At 42.2% G+C, this 22,983-nt stretch overlaps 1 protein-coding gene across 2 annotated transcripts; it reads right to left on the reverse strand.

Moving 5' to 3' along the window:
- Positions 1 to 2,866: 2,866 nt before the first annotated feature.
- LOC137269953 (alpha-(1,3)-fucosyltransferase C-like) lies at positions 2,867 to 18,097 on the reverse strand. 2 transcript variants are annotated; one of them, XM_067803791.1, is made up of 2 exons: positions 17,971 to 18,097; positions 2,867 to 4,347 (listed from the first exon to the last, which is right to left on the reverse strand). In XM_067803791.1, exon 2 carries the CDS (start codon positions 4,345 to 4,347, stop codon positions 3,100 to 3,102), a length of 1,248 nt encoding a protein of 415 aa, XP_067659892.1. In that variant the 5' UTR covers positions 17,971 to 18,097; the 3' UTR covers positions 2,867 to 3,099. The 2 variants fall into 2 exon arrangements, with proteins under 2 accessions (XP_067659892.1, XP_067659891.1); XM_067803790.1 differs by lacking the exon at positions 17,971 to 18,097 and adding an exon at positions 6,363 to 6,436.
- Between the last annotated feature and the right edge of the window lie 4,886 nt (positions 18,098 to 22,983).

Here is a 22,983-nt window from a genome sequence, read left to right on the forward strand (position 1 = left end):
ATGTTAAAACAATTACTATTTTAAAACGAATGGGAATTTGTTTCTGCACACCAAATACCAATTTTACCTCCAAGCTTGTCCCTCAGAGCTAGTATCATTTTAAGACAGTGTTGAGCTTTTCACCGCTGTTGTCAGATACCACCAAAAACACGAGATTTGTGAAAAACACGTGCACGCCGGAAAACGACAGGCGTATTTATTCGAGTTGACCCAATGCGAACCATGAACAACTGTTTCATCCTGGTCAGGAGAACCTCTCTGTGCTCAACAGAATGAATTTGCTGTGGATTAGCTCAATGTATTTTCGTGATTTCCGTTCCAGAGGAACCAAAAGTTTCCAGAACAAAGAGCAGTCTTGTAACAGAACACAGATCTATACTGCCTAAAAATAACACACCTGCACTGCTAATACATAGGAGACACCATTTTGACATCAGTTGTTCTTATTTCGCATTAGCTAAAATGTCACCAGCCACAATATCCGGACAGTTGTCATTCCCCGCGGAAATGAAGTTCACGTGTCTGTGGAAAATCATTTTCTAAACCGGTGATATAATTGCATAATCCAAACGAGCAAGGTAGTCTTCAACCTGCTGTATAGTGTTACGGGGGTTTTCCCCGCACTGGAGACAATGGAACAAGCATATGTACAAGAGCATAGTCTTCAACCTGCTGTATAGTGTTACGGGGGTTTTCCCCGCACTGGAGACAATGGAACAAGCATATGTACAAGAAATCACGAGGAACCTAACAGTTTACATTGTGGAAACATACAGATGTCTACAGCATGAAAATATCTTATACCACCCGTCAAAGGTTTAGCCTCATCTAAAGCATTCACTATATATTATGCGTGTGTGTGTGTGTGCATCAAATTGCTGAAAAAATGTGGAAATATTATGCACGTGAGAGAAGATGAATTTCTCCACTGATTTGTTTGAACCTTATGCAGATATACTGCACGAGGATCATGCGTCAAATTGCTGAAAAAACCTGCAAATATTATGCATGTGAGAGAGGGTTTTGGTGTAGTTTTGTTAAGGATAGCCAAATCTCACAGAGTTTATCACGTATTGAACTCATGACAACAGTCTTTTCAACCTTACACATTTCTTTTACAATATATCAGTTCATTGGTATAGTACCTTTAAACAGAATGGAACATTTCGCAAAATCTAGTTTTGAGCAGTTGACTGAAGTACATTTACACTGGTGAGTCTTAAACGTTTGATGGGTAGTATAGTATATTTTGTCATATACAGTTTATGGTTCGCCCTACATGAATGCAACAAAAACAACTTCAACTGCAAAACATGGAAAACATTTTTTTAATACCATGTTAAAAGGTAAGAAAATAAACCTTTGCATATGTTCCCTTCGGAAAGTATTACTCATGACTTGGTTTGAAGAAACAGATAAAAACATGGATAAGGTACCGATGGTGCTAAGGTTATAATCAGTGCGATTCTGAGATTTAAAATATACCATTATATAAAGTAGGGGATATTCCATTTTGCGAGCATACCACTAGCGAAAGCCAGTCTATAAGAGAAAAAGTAACATATGTCCGTGTATATGATAGATTTAATACACCTAAATACACGTTTATTATAAATGGAGTGGTGTTTTCGTAGACGACGTCTTGTTTTATGAAATTTCTTACGAGCTCTATAACATTCTGCTCCGACAGAAGTTTACATGTTCGTTCCTTCTTCTAGGATCCTGTGTGTGTTCGTGGTCGGAAAGTTTTTCGTGCAGCGTCCGTGAGCATGTGCGCGATCTCGTTAGCTATGTCATTGACAGTTACTGGGTCGGCTTGACCGAGTCTTGCAGTGTGTTTTCTCAGTGAGGTTTTTCAAGTGAGTTAAAGTTTTCTCTTGTAAATCCAATATCCCCTACTATTTGTAATGGTAAATGGTGGCTTAAACGATGGTTCGTCATGCTATCAACCACTCGTTTGCTAACAGTCGTGATAAAACCTGAATATTGCCGACTGCTAACATAAAGAAGTACTGTTAAAGTGTTCAAAGTGTGCATCAGCACCACTGGGTCTATCTTCATGTTCACAGGAGACATATTTTTCTCTCATTGCACATAACCAACAAACCTTTTCAGTACATTGAACCATGTTCAACAAGGAAAATGACAAATGGACAGACAGACTGGCTCAAACGCATCACCAATCTGAGATCTCGGTACAAAATAAAACTACTTAAGTCCCACAATGGTTTTCACTCTTTGCGTTAAACTATTTAATCCCGGAGATTATTGGGAACAGCACCGATTTGACAAATACGTGATCTGAGTACATTATAACTGTCACTAAACGAAATTCGGAACAAAGTGACAGAGGAGATTCAATGAAAGATGAATGAGAATCACTTACTGGTCCGACTTTCAGTAGGTATCCTACACACGAGCAGAATGCCAAATATACACAACACATACTTCACAATGTGAACTAATCCTGTAAGAGAGTGAAAACAATGTTCTCCATTACAGTTACTTGAAGAGCATCACCGTTACATGGTCACCTGACCGCACGTGTCTATCGTGTAGTGGGACAGTTACATGGTCAGATGACCACACGTCTGTCCCTTGTAGTGGAAAAGTTTCATGGTCAGCTGACCACACGTGTCTATACCTTGTAGTGGAACAGTTACAAGGTCAGCTGATCACACGTGTCTATACCTTGTAGTGGAACAGTTACATGGTCAGCTGACCACACGTGTCTATCTTGAAGTGAAAGTTACATAATTAGCTGACCACACGTGTCTATATCTTCTAGTGGATCAGTTACATGGCCAGCTGACCACATGTGTCCGTATGTTGTATTTGAGCGACTCTTTGTAACAATACACACATCCGCAGGGTGAGCTGACCACACGTGACTATACGTTGTAGTTGAGCGTGTCTCCGTAACAATACATATCGTTGCATGATGAGACGATTCAGTATAACGTGCACAGTTTGCAGATGATCCAGTCTTTGTAGTCTTGGAAAATCTTCAACTGTGAAATCTCAGTTGTCAAATGATCTCAAATGAATACATGGTGAACGTTAAGGCGTCCATGGTGAGCAGGTCAGTCCATCTTCACTTCAGAAATCCGTGGCACTGTAGCAGCTGTCAGTATTCCACCATTTATTCACATCATGGTATGTGTTTCCGAATCTCTCCAAGTCATGAAGTTTCACACAAATATCACACAACGATGAATCTAAGGTTGACTTCGGATCTGTGATACCATACTGTGATTTCCGTCTCAGTATTTCAGCATATGCCGTATGATTTGAATCTAAATATTTCAAATGATCGGCAAGTTTTTCTGGCGATGAAAAATCGGCTGTGTCGATGTATGTGCCCTTTGGAAGAAGGTTTGCATAGCTCGCCCCACCCCTCACCACGGGGATGACATCCAAACTGTAACTCCGAAACACCTTTTCTGTCAGGTATCCTCGACATAGTGAATTCTCAAACGCCAGATAAAACTTGTATGTCGTTTGTTGAAGATTATTACAACTGTTTGGTCCGGAGTTTTCACACTTGTGGGGTCCACATCCACCATAGATATCAACGCTGATGTACTGCTGAAGTTTCTTCACGTAGTCGTCGCGTTTCGACCGGGCATTGCAGTGACTTACCAACCACATGACGGGTTTAGTTTTCCTCTCAGTGATAGCCCGGAAATCTCGAACATCCGCTGCAGGTTTAGGCAGGAGCACGAAATACGGACAGACAATATCCGAGTCATATCTGAAAGTCATCGTCCAATTAAACCTATCATTCCATCGATTGAAGTCCCATGGAGCCTCGTGTGCAAAAAATATCCACATCTGATTGGCTGGTTTTGGTGGCGGTTTATCATCAGTAATCGACAGGACATAAAAGACGACTGCATCGGCTTGAGGGAGAAGTTTATGGTCACCAGATAATCTACAGTTTTGCAATCGGCAGTTTTTCAGACTATCCTTGTACCTTGTTTCAAACGTATGCCATGAAGGCATGTTGTATATGATGATAAGTTTCTCTTCTGTCTTGTTTTGTGTGAAAATGTTTTCAACACCCGTGAGATTATACCGCGACTTCTGGCGAAAATTGTCATTTGGGAACTGCAAAATCGGGGACAGGAAATATGGGTGGTTGCTCTCACCGTTTGGCCATACAAGAAGAGATGACTTGTTATTTTCGAACCTTGAAATAGAAGAAACCATCCTTGAAACAGAGGCAAGTCGTCGTGGGGGCTTGACGTTTACTCGGAAGACATTTGTGAGCGTGCTCCATATAAAAAGCACAAACAAGACCGCGGATGTACAGAACAATAGACGCTTGTTTCTTCGGCACACCATCTGAAACATAGCGACAAAGAAATTCACTTACTTATATCCAGTGAGTGAGTTTAGTTTTACGCCGCACTCAGCAATATTCCAGCTACATGGAGGCGGTCTGTAAATAATCGAGCCTGGACCAGACAATCCAGTGATCAACAACATGAGCATGGATCTGCGGAATTGGGAACCGATGACATGAGTCAACCAAGTCAGCGAGCCCGAGAGTTGGTTAGTGAGTGAGTTTAGTTTTGCAATATTCCAGCAAAACCACAGCAACACGACAGCGTTGGCGCCGGAAAGGGGCTTGACACAATGGGGATGGGATGGGGAGTGGACGAACCTGTCTTCGGCATGAAGAGCTAACAATGGTAATGACTTACTTTAAGCTCATTCTTTAAGACGAGCTTAAAGTCAATGTCACCGAATCTAGGCACAGTCGACGAACACAACGGCCATACAACAACCTCATGGAAACGTTAGTCAAAGCGTTACAGCACATATATTTCTGCTTACATTTTTATTTTTGTCACAAATTATTCTTTACTAAGGAAGTCCGAGTACGTGCAAGTCGATGTGAGTAGTGTATCTTGTTTATGACAAATTGCCAAGCACAGCGGCAATTAATTAGCAAACGTGTCCACGGCAACCTTAAACTACTTAATCCCAGATTAACTTAGTGAGCTGTGTCAGCACCGGTCTTTATTCTCAGGTACATCCCTTGGGCAAGGGCAGATAAGTAGTTCCATCTCGGCAGGTGCATGTTTACCACCAACTAATAAAATGTCAACTTTTGCTGAGTAAGATTACCTTCATACCATCCTCTCTGTCCAGTAGTAAACGCCATTGCCAAGCTCTGACAGATGTTTGGCTTAGCAGCGGTCACAAGCTGACCATGGCTATACCATAAAGAACATCAAGTCCTGTTAGGTAATCATCTCCTTACCACCTACCTCGAATAGTAAGCCTTGTCAGCACAGGGTAGATAACGCATATGGAAAGCTCCAACATCGGAGAAACTTGATAATGACAATGGGTAGTAGTGTGGGTTATATCCTGTTTTTTTCCATCTCAGGCTCACTTGCTTGAATCAGAGACCATACAATAGATAGTCTCTGCTTGAATAAACCCAAGGAACTCACTGCTCTCTCTTTTCTTATTTCACGGTTCGCTCCCAATACCTGATTCCTGAAAACGAGGCCTGACAGCCCCCTTAGTATATTTAGCTCTGAGGGTTTTCTTAACGGACACCAAGGAGCTTAACTACAAAACCCAACCCAACCAAACAAACAAACAAACAAAAACAAAAAAACCCAAACAGCCAAAAACAATCTACGAAATTAAATTTCAATTGTTCTTAGAAATATGGTAGCCTACTGGTTACAGCGTTAAGCGTTGGCTCGTCATGCTGAAGGCCCGGGTTGGATTCCCCTCGTGTGAAGCGCTTTTCTCGTGTCCGCCGCCGTGATATTGCTGGAATATTACTACAGGCGACGGTGGTCAGGGGTCAGGGAGTTCGAACCTCCTTAACCCCACTTGCTCCGCCAACGCAAAAAACAACAATCTTGTGGTCATAAGTCATTTCAAAAGGAGCATCCGCAAAAATAATCTACATGGGCGTTCTTGTGGGTAGTTCTACGCTGAGCTCGTTACCATGGTTACAGCAGAGACCATCTATTATACGGCCTCTGGTTACAGGCTTGCCTGTCCGTTTGCTGACAACTCCCCTGCCGTCGACAAGAGTGTGTATAATGTTACGAGTTTTATGGCTCCATTCACAGGTCGTATTGCTTGTTTGATACCACATCCCGCCCTAATCCGGCAGTTGTGGAAAACCCATTCTTATCCCGGCAAATAGTCCACAGTCATCTAACCATACAACACATATGGTCTTTGATTGAACTAAACAGCACTCGGCATGTCGAAGAAGACCAACGCTCGCGACCTCGCTTCCTCCAACGAGAAAGGTTGCACCGCGCCAGTTTCACGGGACCCACGATTGTGACGTGATAACGCTTAACTCTGGTGTTCCTTACCTGACACCGACACTCGTGCACCGACCCAGGCAGCTTCGGCAAACATGTCATCGCAGTGCTGTTGACATACGTGGTCTTGATGAATAATGTCCGTATTAGCAAGGTTTTACAATATGACAGCACGGTGCCTGTGGTGCAATCCCCAACGTCTAGGATTAAACAACATAAACACTAAGGAATTTATTTCGGAGCAGGCGGAGAAAGATATGTTATACATGATCTGGGCTATCAATGCTTGTGGCGTAATGCGTTGTCAGGGCACGTGCGATACGTAAAATCTCGTCCGGAGTGAATAAGGAGAACTGAAGAGTTTTCAATAGTCTTTGCACCGTGCCATGGGCATCTCTAAGCCCATACTACCGTGGCTACCGAGATATATGTGCGATACGGACATCAACAATCACTTCCATATGTAATGCCGAAATTGATCTATACCTGAATTTGACGGTAAAAGTGAATTATCGACTGAAAGTACCTGCGTCATGTTGTGCATGAGCAATCGTGTGACCAGATTGTCCGTTTGCAGGCTGCCGGCTCAATACAGCCCAGGATCAGGTTTTAGTTTAGAAACACACATTTACTCTGCACATAGAACTAGGGGTAATGAAACTGAAAGTTGAAGACCCGTGCTCAATTTTCACACATGGGTAAAATGTGTGAAACCCATTTCTAGTTTCACCTGTATTTGTTTCCCTGTTCCAACTACTGCGCTTACTCTGAAAGATGCTAACAAAATCAATGACTACAAGATGCGCATTATCTGTGTTCTGTTGTAAACAGGCTACAGCTGAGATGAACTAAGAACACCGAAACTTGTATTCATAGGGCTTCCGGTAATCCGCGCCTTTTGGTCGTGATTTATTTGTGAAGGATACGACAGGATCAAAGGGCAGTCGTTGTTACAGCTTACAAACAAAGCACAAGTGTTTCCATGGCTTCAGTTCAGGACTAGTTCTAGTTGCATTGTTCGAACAATTACGTATTGTTGTTAAACGCATTTTACCGATTGACTGATAATACAGCTTGTTCAGCTCGACCTGAGCTATACATATGCATGACCCGTGAGGCCACATGACACAAGCGGAATGTCCAGTTAGCATTAAATAGGGGAGCAGAAATTGCTTCTCGTTGCCTACAAGCTCGTGTTGGAACATAAAACGGTCTGTCGCTACTTTTTCAAACAAAGTTAGGACACTGCTGACGATTTCTCGACACTGAGGTGTCAAACGTCGACCTTGTCGCGGTTGTTCAGACATGTTGGTGCACCCCTCACAGTAATAGACCATACCAGTTGTGACACGGTCATGCAATGCATTGGTATTCACTTGATCAGGTCAAGCGGGACACCGACTTGTGATATAGCAGGGAACACTTTCTAACTGTTACCTTAACTGGCTAATGATAGAATGGGCGGGACTTGAGGTGCACATAGCACTGAACAGTATTTGACACTATGTTGTTTTTGTTTGTTTGTTTTGTTAAAGTGATTAATGTTGACTCTTTTTTTCAGAGAATTCACTCACATGGGAAGGTGTAGTGCTATCTGTGTGACGTTATGTCATGTGACTCGGGTAACGGTATTGTGGCTGGATGCCCGGTTCTTGTGTTTACGACTGGAAAATCGTGGTGTTTCAGTGAGTGAGTGAGTGAGTGAGTGAGTGAGTGACTTACGTTTAACGCCGTTTTTAGCAATATTCAAGCAATGCCACGGCTGGGGACGCCTGAAGTGGGCTTCACACACATTGTACCCATGTGGTGAATCGAGCTCTTCTACCATTAGAGTTACATACCACCCAAATGGAGTTTTGGAAGATGTTCGACGCATTAACACCTAAGACATCCTTATTCTTGCAAGACAAAAGCTATCGCAAAATATAACAACTTTCATACTTGAAACTATTAAGGATGTAGCTACCATATAATCTCACTATCACTACAGAGAGAAAGAGGTAGGAGCGGTCGTCTCAAAAGCAAAACCTGGACGGGTGAAGCAAACAATTGTTGGGGTCGGACTGGGGGTATATATAATCAAGTCTGAACAAGCGCTCGAAATAATCGCCGGCCCGGAGGCCCAGCACCAGTTGTTATCGTAAGGGGCCGACAGTTTCAAATATCTGCAGGCCCTTGTGGCCTTCAGTAATTATCCGTCTTTATATCAGCTGGAATCCTTCCTGTACGACCCATCATGTTACGATAACATACAGGTTCATTTCCTGGTATTTCAGACCTTTGCGCATAGGAATGACAAATTCTTTCTAGCTGCGTCATAGGTTTCGCTAACTGATTTTGTAGAAACAGTGTGCAATTGTCACAATAGCTAGTGTAGTCTATTTTAATTTTATCGGTTTTTATCGACGTTGGTGGACAACGGCCAAATTAAAGCATTGCACACACTGGTCTGAACCAGACAATCCAGTGGTCAACAGCATGAACATCGTTGTGCCTAATTAGGATACGAAGGAAAGTGTCAACCAACTCAGCGAGCCCGAGGAGCACCCTCACAGGAACGCTATCACCACATGACTCCCCCCACCCCCCCATGTTACCTCCACAATCACATTGGATACGGTGCACCAGCCTTTAAACGCCCCTCCCTAACCCCCACCCTAACCCCCTTTCCCCATTCCCCCAACACACACACACTCTCTCTCTCTCTCTCTCTTTCTCTCTCTCTCTCTCCTTTTGTTGTATCTTCCTACGCTAGGAGAAAGAAATATTTTTCTAATTCGAATATCACAAGAAAAAAAGTTATACAAATCACCCGCTGTGTTATGCAGCTCAGTAATTCACTCACTCACATCTGCAGACATAATTGTACCATTGGTGGTGCACTGATCCAAACGCACATTACATCGACATTAATTGTACAGTTGACTGAAAACATAACACTGTGACAGCTGTCAAGGTAGTAACTGTGAAACAGGTATATCATTAATAAAGATACAAGTGATGAGGTATCCTAGCAACAGTATCACGAGATAACAACAGGTGTGCGGTTGTAACATGTCCTAACAGCAATAACATCGGTAACAGTGACAAGACTGGAAATTGGATTTAAAACAGTTTGTATCAATACGTCATAGAATCATGTCACGTGGCGAACAACACATCAATATGTCTGTTTCCATTTACATCCCAGTAGAAACACAGTTTTAAGAACGATGCTCGTAAATTGTCCACATTATTTGGTATATTACACAAGAGATTAACTGAGTAGTGATTAACATTGGATAGGCCTGGGAGATATTTTAATTTTGATTTAAACATATCTTTTCAAGAGAATGGATTGGTTACAAGCTATTCCAACTTTGAGACACCCGCTCCTTTTTACGGTGCTTACATGCAAAAGTGTATGTACAGGGATAGAAAGGTATATACAATAATACATTCAAATGAAAGTAATACGTTCAATACACTAATTATTTAGATCATAAACATATCAAAGTTGATGAACCGTTTGGAGTTTGATATATATCTTTGAACTTCTTTAAAAATCTGTTTATTGTCATTGAACATAAGATCTGCACTGCCAGTACCTCTAGGTTTATTTGTGCTCTAATGCTACAAATTTTGCCAACATTTTGAAACATTTCCCGTCTGATATTACAATACAAAGAACATTCCATGAAATAATGAGAATTTTCACAGGTAAACTTCCAACTACATTCTGGGTTCTCAATGAGATCGATCCTACACAGATCACCATTTAATCTACTATTTGAATATCTTAGCTGGGTATGAATTACATTGAGTTTTCTATTACCAAACGAGAAATATTCTGTTGCTTCTGGCTTACGCGAGCTTACAGGCGATGTCAAACTTTTAAGGGAATCTGATTCTCTAACATATTAGGGGAGATAATTCCACAGTTGTGAAGATGAAGGGAAGAACGATTGGGTGTAGAGACTTGTGCAGGAATAGGACAGGGAAATATCACATATGTTTCTATATTTTGTCCTGGATTCAACAGTGTGGGCCTGTGATTTATGGATGAAAATCCCATTGATGTATCATCTGTGAACAAGCGTGCAGCACAATCTAGTTCATCGGCAATTTCATTAACATATACCTTTGGGAATGACAGCATGTAGATTTTGTTCCTTCCTTTATTACTGAATTTCCCCACAGGTTAAATGCAATTATGAACGAGGGTGGCACGGCGGTATCGCCAATAGCCATAAATACTACAAGTATATTCTCTGTTTAAGACAGTTTTCCAAACCCCAAACTGAATTTTACCTCTCTGTTATAACCATAAATAAATTCAGAACTGCTCTTGCACATTTCTGATGCAGGTCACATAAACTAGCCATTGAAACTGGCAGATATTCTGATATCCCAAGGCATGAAAGACTATGTAATGTCTGTAACACTGGATACGTCGACAGTGAATATCACTTCCTGCTGACTTGTGCAACTTACGATGACCTCCGCCAAAGATACATCATACCCCTTAAATATTCTGAATTCCCAACTATGGCAAAGTCCAAAATAGTCATGTCCTCCCAACATGAATCGGGTATTAGAAACTTGGCCTGCTACAGTTTCCATGCCTCAAAACTTCGTAAAAAGAGTGATTTAGTATATCCTCCATGCTGCACAGGTAACAGCTGATATGGTCTGTTACCCCGTACCTACCTCGTTGTGTAAAACTATGCATCATTGATCACGGAATGGTATATATATATATATCCCATGCCTGGACAACATCTGTATAAATATTCTATGAATGTCGATTTTATGCATTTGTCGTACTTGCAGTCTGCCAAAGGCCTTAGAAACACCATAAAACACCATACAATAGTCTTCACGTCTATCTAGAGCTGAGCAAATATTGTTATATATTGTTATATATATTGTTATACGTTGTTTTGTATATACCTGTACTTTAGGTCGTAATGGCGGAATAGAGTTGATAGATCCTGATTCTTTGATTAGCCCTCACAGAACTTTCCAAAATAAAGGTTTTCTGTCTCTGCTCATCTCAGATATAAACTCATCAAGGTACGAAAAATAATGTTCCTTTGCATAACACTTCATGTTATGAACTTCATTTCGTTGTTTACGGTATGCCAGTTTATCCTCATATCAGTTAGTTAATTTTGCCTTTTTCCTTAACTTAACGTTTTCTTGATTCACGTCGTATTTCCGAATTGTACCAAGGTTTGTCACTGGGTCTAATCATTACATTTCTAGATGGAATACATTCCTTAATATACCTTCCTAGGTGATTATAAAATACATATATTGTCTCATCAATACCAGTAGTGTTTGCTATCACATGGTTCCAACCAGTATTGGTTATATATTTAGTCAGTAACTCATGGTCGCCATTACACGATGCATTTCTGCTATAACATACAGACAGAGAAATAGCTGTGTTAATGGCGACAAATGTGCTCCTGTGATCACTTATGTAGTTATGTCACTACTGAAATCGATCACGCCACTGTCAAACACGTCAACATCGTTACTAATTAATACGGGACGTAATAAAGTTCGGCTTATTCTACTAACACGTGTAGGTTCCTTACTAACATTATGAAATGCCTTTCTGTTAATAAGTTCTCTTAAATGTGAAATTTTACCTGACAAGGGGTCCTCATTCAGATCACCGATAAGCATTTTTTTAATGTAAGGTCTAATGAATTTTCTATTGACCCTTCTAGTCGCTCCCAAAAAGTCGCGTTTATGCCGGGGGTCTGTAAGCTGCACAAAGCATGATCGATTTCTGACCTAAATATATTTCTCACCAGATTGCTTTATCGATAGTGTTTTCCAAATCAAAGCGTCCTTTAAAACTCAAAACATTTTTCACATGGATCATGACACCTCCACCGAAAGCATTTCTATCTTTACGTAAAAACTTCGTGAAAACTATTCCATGTTACATTTGTGCTACTGATACAGTTAAGTAACCATTCCATGTTACATTTGTGCTACTGATACAGTTCAGTAACCATTCCACATTACATATGTGCTGTCGATACAGTTAAGTAACCATTCCACATTACATTTGTGCTGCCGATAAAGCTAAGTAACCATTCCATGTTACATTTGTGCGACTGATACAGTTCAGGAACCATTCCACGTTACATTTGTGCTGTTGATACAGTTCAGTAACCATTCCACGTTACATTTGTGCTGCTGATACAGTTCAGGAACAATTCCACGTTACATTTGTGCTACTGATACAGTTCAGTAACCATTCCACGTTACATTTGTGCTGCTGATACAGTTCAGGAACAATTCCACGTTACATTTGTGCTACTGATACAGTTCAGTAACCATTCCACGTTACATTTGTGCTGTTGATACAGTTTAGTAACCATTCCACATTACATTTGTGCTGCCGATACAGTTCAGGAACAATTCCACGTTACATTTGTGCTACTGATACAGTTCAGGAACCATTCCATGTTACATTTGTGCTACTGATACAGTTCAGTAACCTTTCCATGTTACATTTGTGCTACTGATACAGTTAAGTAACCGTTCCATGTTACATTTGTGCTACTGATACAGTTAAGTAACCATTCCATGTTACATTTGTGCTACTGATACAGTTAAGGAACCATTCCGTGTTACATTTGTGCTACTGATACAGTTCAGTAACCATTCCACGTTACATTTGTGCTGCTGATACAGTTCAGTAACCATTCCACGTTACATTTGTGCTGCTGATACAGTTCAGTAACCATTCTACGTTACATTTGTGCTGCTGATACAGTTAAATAAGAGCGTCTCAGAGCCACAAATAATTTGGCTTTCAGATAAGCATTCATTGAAGTAAGCTAGCTTGTGCCTCACACTTCTCGTTTTGAGGTGAAGAATTTGTAAAGTTTTGTCTAATGATTGGGTTACAGCATTATAGGGCCAAGTCTGTATCACCGGAGAGCAAAGTAATATAAATATATAACTATATATAATCAGCACGTTGGTGTTACCTAACACAGAGGATGGCACACATAATACAATCCACGCCTTACACTCCAATCTGGATATTGACAATGATCAGTTGAAAAGTCTCAGAAAATAACCTAATAGATCCATATGTGATCGTTGAACGTTTGAGCTTGCTCGATGTGTGGTTCCATGAAATCTCCTGATAGCAATTCTATATTTTAATCTCAGGTCGTGATACTTTTCACAATTTAAACAGGACGTGGACCTCGTCCTCCATAACACTGAGATCACATTGCGAACAGAGTGGTTCATATACTTGTTCATTTACGTTTTTACGTAAGTTAACATTGAAATCATGACGAGATATTCTTCAAGTACATAAGACTCTAAACAAAGACCTATCCGAGAGAAACATGATATAGTTTTCCTGTAACAAGGACTTTATACTACTGTGATTACATAGATAGTGCAGAGATAATATATAACTCTGCCGTTGTTTGGAAATAGTTGTAAACATGATAGAATCACCAACATTTTGGGAAAACCAAACGTGCGTAAAACCTGTGTAAAATAACAAATTTCTGAGACTTGACACTCAGTTTTGCTTTCCAGCATCATCTAATGTTTTTTCACATTATATAGCAACCAAGAGCGGTCTTGCACCTTGTTAAGGACAACCAAAGGCGGTTTCGCGCCTTGTAAAGGACAACCAAGAGCGATCTCGCATCTTGTTCGGGAAAAACAAAGAGCGGTCTTGCACCTTTTCAATGACAGCCAAGAGTGGCCATGCACCTTGTTAAGGACAGCCAAGAGCGGCCGTGCACCTTTTCAATGACAGCCAAGAGTGGCCATGCACCTTGTTAAGGACAGCCAGGAGTGGCCTTGCACCTTGTTAAGGACAGCCAAGAGTGGCCATGCACCTTGTGAAGGACAGCCAAGAGTGGCCATGCACCTTTTCAATGACAGCCAGGAGTGGCCATGCACCTTGTTAAGGACAGCCAAGAGTGGCCATGCACCTTGTTAAGGACAGCCAAGAGTGGCCATGCACCTTGTTAAGGACAGCCAAGAGTGGCCATGCACCTTTTCAATGACAGCCAAGAGTGGCCATGCACCTTGTTAAGGACAGCCAGGAGTGGCCATGCACCTTGTTAAGGACAGCCAGGAGTGGCCATGCACCTTGTTAAGGACAGCCAAGAGTGGCCATGCACCTTTTCAATGACAGCCAAGAGTGGCCATGCACCTTGTGAAGGACAGCCAAGAGTGGCCATGCACCTTGTTAAGGACAGCCAAGAGTGGCCATGCACCTTTTCAATGACAGCCAAGAGTGGCCATGCACCTTGTGAAGGACAGCCAAGAGTGGCCATGCACCTTGTTAAGGACAGCCAGGAGTGGCCATGCACCTTGTTAAGGACAGCCAAGAGTGGCCATGCACCTTGTTAAGGACAGCCAAGAGCGGCCATGCACCTTGTTAAGGACAGCCAGGAGTGGCCATGCACCTTGTTAAGGACAGCCAAGAGCGGCCATGCACCTTGTTAAGGACAGCCAGGAGTGGCCATGCACCTTGTTAAGGACAGCCAAGAGTGGCCATGCACCTTTTCAATGACAGCCAAGAGTGGCCATGCACCTTGTGAAGGACAGCCAAGAGTGGCCATGCACCTTGTTAAGGACAGCCAAGAGTGGCCATGCACCTTTTCAATGACAGCCAAGAGTGGCCATGCACCTTGTGAAGGACAGCCAAGAGTGGCCATGCACCTTGTTAAGGACAGCCAGGAGTGGCCATGCACCTTGTTAAGGACAGCCAAGAGTGGCCATGCACCTTGTTAAGGACAGCCAAGAGCGGCCATGCACCTTGTTAAGGACAGCCAGGAGTGGCCATGCACCTTGTTAAGGACAGCCAAGAGCGGCCATGCACCTTGTTAAGGACAGCCAGGAGTGGCCATGCACCTTGTTAAGGACAGCCAAGAGTGGCCATGCACCTTGTTAAGGACAGCCAGGAGTGGCCATGCACCTTGTTAAGGACAGCCAAGAGTGGCCATGCACCTTTTCAATGACAGCCAAGAGTGGCCATGCACCTTTTCAATGACAGCCAAGAGTGGCCATGCACCTTGTTAAGGACAGCCAAGAGGGGCCATGCACCTTGTTAAGGACAGCCAGGAGTGGCCATGCACCTTGTTAAGGACAGCCAGGAGTGGCCATGCACCTTGTTAAGGACATCGCAAAGAAGCTACGCCCCTTGTTAGGGATTTCTTGGAAGGGTCACGCACCCGGATATTTATCTTATACCTATCAATAATATGGACCATGTTGTACATGCTGGCTGTAGGCACATGTCCAAACTGACCACCAGCGCCGAAAATGCATATCAGCAGCATCAACCCAAGGGCCGAAAATCCATAACAGCCGTATTGTAAAGCTACTAAACTAGAAATGAATGAATACATGCAAACACCGGATTTCAAAATGACAGTTTTCTTTTCGCCAGCTGGTCAGGCCCACAGGCTGATATAGTAGTCTCGTGCTGATATCACTGACACAAGAATAACAGCCATGCAACAATCACTTAATATTAAATCATTTTATGTTAGAGCGACCTCATTTCGTTATCCAAAAGAGCGGTCCTTTTCATGCCAATGTAAACGCGACAGTGAGCGAGTCTGGTATTATGCCGCTTTCAGCAATGTTCCAGCGATATCATGGCAGAGTGTCACAAGAAACGGACTCACACGTTGTACCCATGTGGGGAATCGAACCCGAGTCTTCGGCGAGACCAGCGAAACCTTCAATCACCCGTCGTCTAAAATGTATGGAAGCCATTTTGACGTTGTCATGGCAACGTGGATATTCGCCCTTTCCGTGATAACGTTTAAAGGTCATCCCATATCCGACCCCGTTGGGATATTTCATATGCACCGTCAGCTAGACTTAGAATGAAGTGTTTGAACAAACTGAACAAAATACTACAACTATGTTGGTTCATGTTCACCAATCACCCTTACGCGTTTTGAACGAATGATGTCATTTGATACAAAACAAACGAGGAGACCCGTGAAGATCCGGGGTAGAATAGGTCTTCAGCTACCCACACTTGACACTATGATGGTCGTAAGAGGCGACTAACGGGATCGGGTGGACAACTTGCTGTCTTGGTTGACACATCGGTTCCTAATTGAGCAGAACGGTGTTCATGCTGTTGATCAATGGATTGGCTTGTCCAACACGATTATATACAGACCGCCACCATACAGCTGGAATATTGCTGGGTGCGGCGTAAAACTAAACTCACTCACAAACGAGGAAGGTGGTAATGACAGTTCTAAATTGCACAGTTGGCGTTTTAAACGACCACAGGCTTCAACATGATGTCGTATAAATGATAAATGAACTTGACATGCATACAATTGATATGCAAACTAACATCGGACACACGATTATGGCAAATCAGCTAGACAACTAAATTCAGATTGCACAGCTGGTGTACCTGACGATTTAGGAACGCTACAGCTTGACAATGGAGGTGGTTCGAAAACCTGTTGGTTATAGCGCGTAATATTCCCGACTGGTTACTACATGTGATGTTGTGTTCTTAGTAATCTAGAAATATACACAAGAACTTAGATTCTCATTATTGAATGGGCCCCGATTTTAACCCTATTGATCTTGAATCGTGTAAGAGAAGCACATGATAATGCATATTTAACATTCACAGATAAAACATAAAATATTCCAGGGCCAGACATGTTTTTGTATGAAAGTGATTATTTTGTTTGGATTTTTAAAAAAAATTAACAACTGTCAACATAAAATCCTGTCATGTTGTCGTTTTGAGTCAAAGCATCATACGGGTCAGAAAAACCTCGTGGTTCTCCATCTGGATACCACAACAAGATTTGTGAACGTGTTGGAAACCATTGCTCAAGTTAAATGTGTGCTTAATCACGTTCTTTGTGTATATTATTGATTTCCATGGTCTGTATAGAATGTTTCTGGGTCGGCATGAAAAACAGGACCTGACATCTGTTACCGTATGCCTGTTCACTCACTTTCGAAAAATCAGATCAGCGCTCATATACCTCGATAATAAAGACCCAAAACTGCATTTAACTCGAAAAACAACCCCAGAGATTCAGAACGTTTGCATGACAAACAGCGTTGTCAAAACGGCATGGTTCCGGGCCATGACCAAAGCAATGGAATTCCACTGTCTGCCGTAAAACATTCATAACGAGCCCAGTTTATGTCCAATTTAACCACGCGAGGTACGGAACAACGACCAAGGCTTCTAACCCTTCTGTCTCATCTTGTGTTTTTCAATTACAGGCGACAGGTGTAAATGGTACAAAGATTTCCTGACCACTGGTCAAGGTACGTTTACGCTGTCACCCGACGCAATACGTGGAGAGCGTTCTTTGTTTGCACACCTTTAGTGTGATGTCCATTTCTGGCCTCCTACCACGTGACATAGTGACATAGTGCCAAAAGAGGCGGAAAGCGTCAATCCATTCAGTTGTTTACACTGTTAACAATTCACCATGACCCGTCAAAACCACCATAGTAAACAATCTCTCCGGAAAGAAACATCCCTTTAGCCTATCCTTAAATGATAGTACATGATGTAACAAGTTGTATATTCAGGGGGTTACACGCACCCACACCAGATTAATTAATCTGTCAAGGCCAAGCGCGGGTTGTGCAAAGTACTCACAGTTATTCCGGAGTGATGTTATACCTCAGGTGACCACCATGCCCCCTAACTGTCCGAGATACAAATGTACTTCAGTGTCGACACAGCGAAAGCCGGATACAGAATAACAACTTCACTATGTTGAATGATGGCGTTATGCTATCTCCGTCACGTGACCTCACTAAGAAAGTGAAATCCCAAATATGACATATGTTGCACGTGACCTCTCGCTCGCTCAGTTGACGCTCGCCCAAAGCAGTTAACATGCAGTCGCTCAACTACAGAATGTCCTTCTTCCGGCTTACATTGTAAAACAAAAAATCGAAATGAAGCAAGTCTAGATTTTCCTCAGTCTCACTATCCTCAGTCTCTCAATGGGGATACATTTCAAAAAAATATGACGTCTTGCAAAATATTATAATGTCGGAGACTAAACGTTTACTGGAGTTTATGCCACTTTCAACAATGTATATATTGTTTGAAGATGGAGATGTTAGTCATGAGGTGCACGATGATGATGATGATGATGATGATGATGATGATGATGATGATGATGATGATCGCAATACGGCAAATTCAAATGCAACAACTGATGCAGCCATTATGGAAGAGAGGCAGCGATGTCATTGGAGAGTTCCTTCTTTTTGGGTTTAAAGTTGTCGCCAGATCGACATACTTAAAATAACTTCAATCGACACACATCCGGGGTAAGTCAGTTAAATCGGAAGGTTTGCCGATTTGCCGGAAAACCCGCAGAGATAAGTTTGGCTTGGCGCAGCTTTCAGCAATATTTCAGGAATATCACAGCGGGGGTCGCCAGAAATGGACTTCACACTCTGTACTCGAACTTAGGTCTTCGGCTTGACGAGCGAACTCGTCCATCCCTACTCGCCCGACTCCGACTCCATCCCTACCAGAACGCCCGACCCCTCCCTACACCCGACTCCATGCCTACCAGAACGCCCGACCCCTCCCTACCAGAACCCCCGACCCCTCCCCATATCAAATACCACACATTAAAATAAGTTTGACCAAAGACGTATATTCAGTATACGTCTTTGGTTTGACCTAATTGCACTGTATCACCAGCTGTTGCGATTTGACACCCCCTCCCAAAACCACAAAATCAGAAAGAAATATGGTGTGTGTCTCATACAACGACGGTGGTGAAGATTAAACATATATGATTCCAAACATTACCAAGGATGGTTAAATGCTATCCCATACATTTTCCGGAAAAAAGAGGAATTCTGCTGCAAAGGGCTAGGCATTCGTACTGGAAGCAACACAGTGAATGGCAGAAAGTGTTTAAAAACAAAATGCGCTACGTAACACAACCATGTGATTTTTCTAAGGTTCCAGAGAGGTTGTAAAGAATTGAACCACTCAAACATCATTTTATGAAAATTTGTTTTACAAATATAAGCTTTCTAAAAGGACAAAACATATAAACAAAACATTTTTCAGAGAGCCATGACCATGACGCATGATAACTACATTGTCATAATGCCTGGAGATCAACATATACAGATACGTGCTAAACCACGTCCATCCCGCCGTGCAGGTCTCACGGTGAAACGTCACCTCCCACAGCCAGCTTGGACGGCTTGTTGGCGTGACGTCATATCTGGCTATGCTCACGTCATAGCCTCTGTGCCCGAAAACACGTCTGCACATAGTAAGTGTTGACTTGGCCCGATTCTGGACAAAAGACTCAAAAACACGAAGTTGGGGCGTTTTTATAGTACGATTTGGTAGTCGGGCTTTGCTATTCTATCTATGTAAAGGAAGCTGATCATGAGGTCATAGGATACTAAGCTGAAAAAAGTGTTTTCGACCTTCAAGAGTGAAAATAATGACCGCCCAAATCGCCTGAAGTAGTCGCTCAGTGCCAGGAAGCTGGAATGAACATGTGGCTGGGTAAGGGGTTTTAGTGATGGCTGGGGTGGTGCTGGGGTGAGGGGAGAGGGGTGTAGTTAAAACTGTAGCCCACAGTACTTTCATATTATTGTTCAAAATGACATCTTGGAGACGGGCATAAGTGTACGTGCAAGGAGATACTGTACAGGTTTCTTTCTGCACCTGAATAGATAAGTTATCAACTACAATATCTTCAACAACAACGACCATCACGGACATACAATGAGTACACCACTGATACACAGTCAGTACATCACGGACATACAATGAGTACACCACTGATACAGAGTCAGTACATCACGGACATACAATGAGTACATCACTGATACACAGTCAGTACATCACGGACATACAATGAGTACACCACTGATACAGAGTCAGTACATCACGGACATACAATGAGTACATCACTGATACACAGTCAATACATCACTGACAAACGATCAGTACATCACTGACAAACAATCGGTACTGTCGTGTGTTGAGGAGATGTGTTTGTTGATTGTTTGATATGTTCACGGCGCCTGGGGAGCATGACAGGCTGTTGTTTGCTTTTTGTTAGTGGGTAGTTAATGTGTGAGCTCATGCAGCTTGTCTGGCCTTCGTCTTCGTTGCCCGGGTGATGCCAGAGTGCGAGAAGAGTATTATATTCACTTGTATATTTTCATTTGCAGTTTTTTGTTTGGGTGTGGTATTCGATGTAGAAGTTGTAGCTTGTTTGTGTAATTATTAATGGTTTGTACTTCGCTGAGAAGAAACTTGCAGTGTTTAGATGTTTCTACCATTTTCAAAGTGACTGAAAAAGGAAGATATATTGCCGTATTTTTCTGCGGTATATATAGAAAGGTTGTTGGGGGGCGTGCCGATGCTGTAGAACTTTACGTCTGGTTTTGTTGTGTGTGTTGTGACGGCGACTGAGTGATTGGTATCGGGTATGTGTTGCCCTTCAGTGCAGATGTGTGGCCAATCTGGCGAGTGGTGGTGTATGTAATCCACTACCAGTATTTCGTTTGGTGTCATATTTTTGTGATGATTGTTTCAACTCCTCCAGGAAAGCTGAAACAAGACAAAAAAATAAGATAGTGCCCTATGATAGTGTCCTACACATAGTAATGTACGCAGCGCCGTGAGCCGACTGTATGTGAGCGCCGTATAAAGGGGGTATTACTATTGACAGCGACGTGATCTAGGGTTCTTCTTTGGTGTGAGCTAGCTCTGGTCTGCATGTATATTGTTTGTGTTTTGGTGATGATGAAGTGGGTTTATTATTATGTTTTACAGATTAAGATTAAACTGCAGCAGAGAGGGTTCGGGTTATCCTGGCACAGTCAGGCTTGTAAAGCATCAGCTTCGGGCCCTCGCCCCTTCTACACGCAGACCAGACAACGAATGGGACTTCTCCCAGTTAACACTGCCTAGTCGAAACCCACCAAGAACTTTCCGGAGAATATGGAGGCTCCCCAACACTGCAGCCTTCTGCATTACCCAAATTGTCAGAAGGGCTGTGCTCCTGGTGGAGAACCCGGGCACTCTCCTGATCTGCGCCAAGAGATCAGCAGGTACCAAACCAAGGACACCGAGAACAATGGGGAGCCTGACGACAGTGTACTTGTGATACAGGCGAGACATTTCAAAGGCGAGGTCCGCATATTTGTCATGCTTTTCCTGAATCTTGCCAATCACATTGCTGTCAAAAGGGACAGAAAAATCAATGATATAAATAATTTCATTAGTTTTATAAAAAAGGACAAGATCAGGCTTGTTCGCTAGAATTCGTCTCAGGCTGTATATTGGCCTATTCCAGAGAAGTTTGAAAGCATCGTTTTCCAGGACACCTCGGACCTGTTCAGGGTCGTACCATGGATGGACCTCAGGTGTCAAAGTCACAGGCATCGCCCCCTTCTGCTCTCTGTAAATTATCTCATTGGACGTGCAGTAAGATGACCCGAGGTTTGTCAAACACCCTGTGAATAATTTGTATTGAGTGTTTAGACATGTGTCCACAAGAGAATTAAAACAATGGAGTAATGGTGTTTGGACACATGTGAGGCCGTTTGTCATGCTCACCAACTCTACTTGTTTTAAGTTGCCTATAGAATTGTTTTTCATTATTTCTAAACATTTTATTTTGTTTGATAAGTGTATTTCTCTTTTCCCATTTTTTCTTTCTTTCAGTCAAAACTTTTATTTTTGCCTTCAGGGAATCGACAATTTGGCGAAGGACCTTTTCTGTTGTTCTCTTGCACAGTAATTTTAATTTTCTCCAAATTCCTTTTGTCGTTTAGACATGGGATTCCGTGATGATCTTAATTTCAGGCACAGCTCTAACCAGAATCTAGTTTCTGTTAATTTTACTTGAAACCGGTGTTTCATTGGTTTATTGTTCTTAGTATTACAAGACTTTTCTTTGGTAACCGTGTGAAGCATAGACACAGCAATTTACTTCATGTAATGAACAGTCCGAAGAAAGTTTTAGAGAGATATTTTCATTATGTAAATCAATTTCATTTTAGGGAAAAGACACGTTCAGTTGTTTAATTGGCCTCCGTTTCTTTAAAGGTAAATCACAAACTTCTTCATAAATAGAAGTAAACAAAAAGTCACAGGATTTCCGGAAAGGTCTGCAACCGAAGAAGAGGAAGAGTGAGCGTCCAAAATTTCGCGGCCAATGGGCTCTTTCATGGAAGAGTTTCCTTCGGGAAGAGGAAAGAGGTTGACTCGGTTTGGGGTCTGCAGCCACTTGAGCATTCTGCTCTTGCAAAGGTTCCTGACGGGCACTAGTTGTTTGTCAACACTCAAGTAGTGTGGATTTGAGATGTTTTGACCACTATTGATATTAGGGGTCAGCCCTACTGGGTGATGTACGTTTGCTTCAGGGAATAAAATTCCCCTATCTAGGCCCACCACGAAGAGGCGTACATCACCAGGCCCTTATTATTAATATCATTAATGGTAGTAGTAGTGGTGGTGGTGTTGATTTTTATGACTTTGCATATATTTTATCTGAATGATACGAGTTTGTGTGTGTTTCTTTGTTGGGATCACTTGTTTCAATGTAGCGAGTATTTTATGTTGTAGGGAACTTAGAAGAATGATTACGTCTGTTCTCATAGA

The sequence above is a fragment of the Haliotis asinina genome, unplaced genomic scaffold, assembly GCF_037392515.1.
Source record: "Haliotis asinina isolate JCU_RB_2024 unplaced genomic scaffold, JCU_Hal_asi_v2 scaffold_20, whole genome shotgun sequence".
Taxonomy (NCBI): Eukaryota; Metazoa; Mollusca; class Gastropoda; order Lepetellida; family Haliotidae; genus Haliotis; species Haliotis asinina.